The following is a 1277-nucleotide window of genomic DNA, read 5'->3' as shown; positions in this document are numbered from 1 at the left end:
ACACCGCATTACGGGTAGTATTCTGAGCTCTGTGCAGAACACAAGCCGCTGACATGCACGTTGAATAACGCATCACATAACCAAATAGATAAGCGAGACCGGACAGGCAACCCTGATCTGCATCAAGACTTCACCACTGACACACCCCATGTTGAGGAAAGCCACGACACCCCAACATTGCATACACTGTAAATTAACGCAGAATCACTCCAGTTCAAGTGCTCCTCATGTCATTTGCAGGCAATCCTTCAAGTCCAGTCTTCTCAACTCCAGCAGAAGAAACTACAACAGCCCTCATTCTATGCTTCGTCAGTTTGTCGCCTCCCAAGGGGACACAAGTAGTTGCCACTTTCCCGCTGGCACATCCCACTCCTTCCGTCGTAATGCCTCCCACCATTGCCATTCATTGCCGTATCTCAGCATTTGCACCACCTCAAAAGTCATCTCCAATTGAGTCATCTGATGCAGTGAGCGAAAGATATGAGGCACGGTTCCAATTCCTGCATCTCCCTGCAGCGCGTGACTACATTCCATCTACTCATAACAATTCCCTTGTTCAACTAGCACTAGGATTTGTAATAAATTCACGCAGAATTCGTAGACTACCTTCCCCGTTTGAATGAGCTCACTCAATGGCAGTTCTTTGACCTCGCGTACCCTGTGGCTCCCGAGATACATTGTGTGTGCGTCACAGCACACTTCAGCGCAACACATTCAAATTCAGTTGATGCAGAATTTGGTTTTTCGCCTCGTGACTGAGCACATTAAAGCTCCTTCACTAATGCCCATTCATCTCTCACTGCGCAACCCGTACACCTTAGCACACACTTCACCTAATGACAATTAACCCAATGCGTCAAATTCGGATTCAAAGTACTGAAATAGTGAGCAGAGGGAAGGAGGAGCAGGTGCCAAACGGAAAAGCACATCGGCTTCTAGGGTGAGCCTTGTGAGCGACTTTGGTTCTGTCACCGAATTTTACGTCGTACGAAATCGGAAAACCAGGCATCCAACAAATGTGGCACTTGATCTTCCTTCTCCTGTGCATTCAATCCCGCCTCCTTTGCCCATGATCCAGTGACATGCATTTGCCATGCAGCAGTCAGGTTTGAGGATGAATTTTCACACACCTACAAAGCAGATGCCAAAGAGTTAGTTTGCATTACCACGGTCACCGAGGCAAGGTGAGATTCAATAAGGAAATGAGTTAGGTTGATGGGCGCTTGATGTGATGTTAGGAATATCAGTTCGACCAACTTCTTCTCAGTTGACCACCG

The 1277-nt window shown here is 47.5% G+C and overlaps 1 protein-coding gene across 1 annotated transcript; it reads left to right on the top strand. All coding sequences in view use genetic code 11, as the record gives it.

Annotated features, from left to right (window-relative positions):
- Nucleotides 1-227: 227 nt before the first annotated feature.
- EGR_09365 (hypothetical protein) lies at nucleotides 228-623 on the top strand (the record flags this gene model as incomplete). Its single annotated transcript, XM_024498614.1, has 1 exon — nucleotides 228-623. One exon carries the CDS (start codon nucleotides 228-230, stop codon nucleotides 621-623), a length of 396 nt encoding a protein of 131 aa, XP_024346995.1.
- Nucleotides 624-1277: the final 654 nt, after the last annotated feature.

This window comes from Echinococcus granulosus, assembly GCF_000524195.1.
Source record: "Echinococcus granulosus chromosome Unknown EG_S00144, whole genome shotgun sequence".
NCBI classification, from domain to species: domain Eukaryota; kingdom Metazoa; phylum Platyhelminthes; class Cestoda; order Cyclophyllidea; family Taeniidae; genus Echinococcus; species Echinococcus granulosus.
This window is presented reverse-complemented; position numbering and strand designations above follow the sequence as displayed.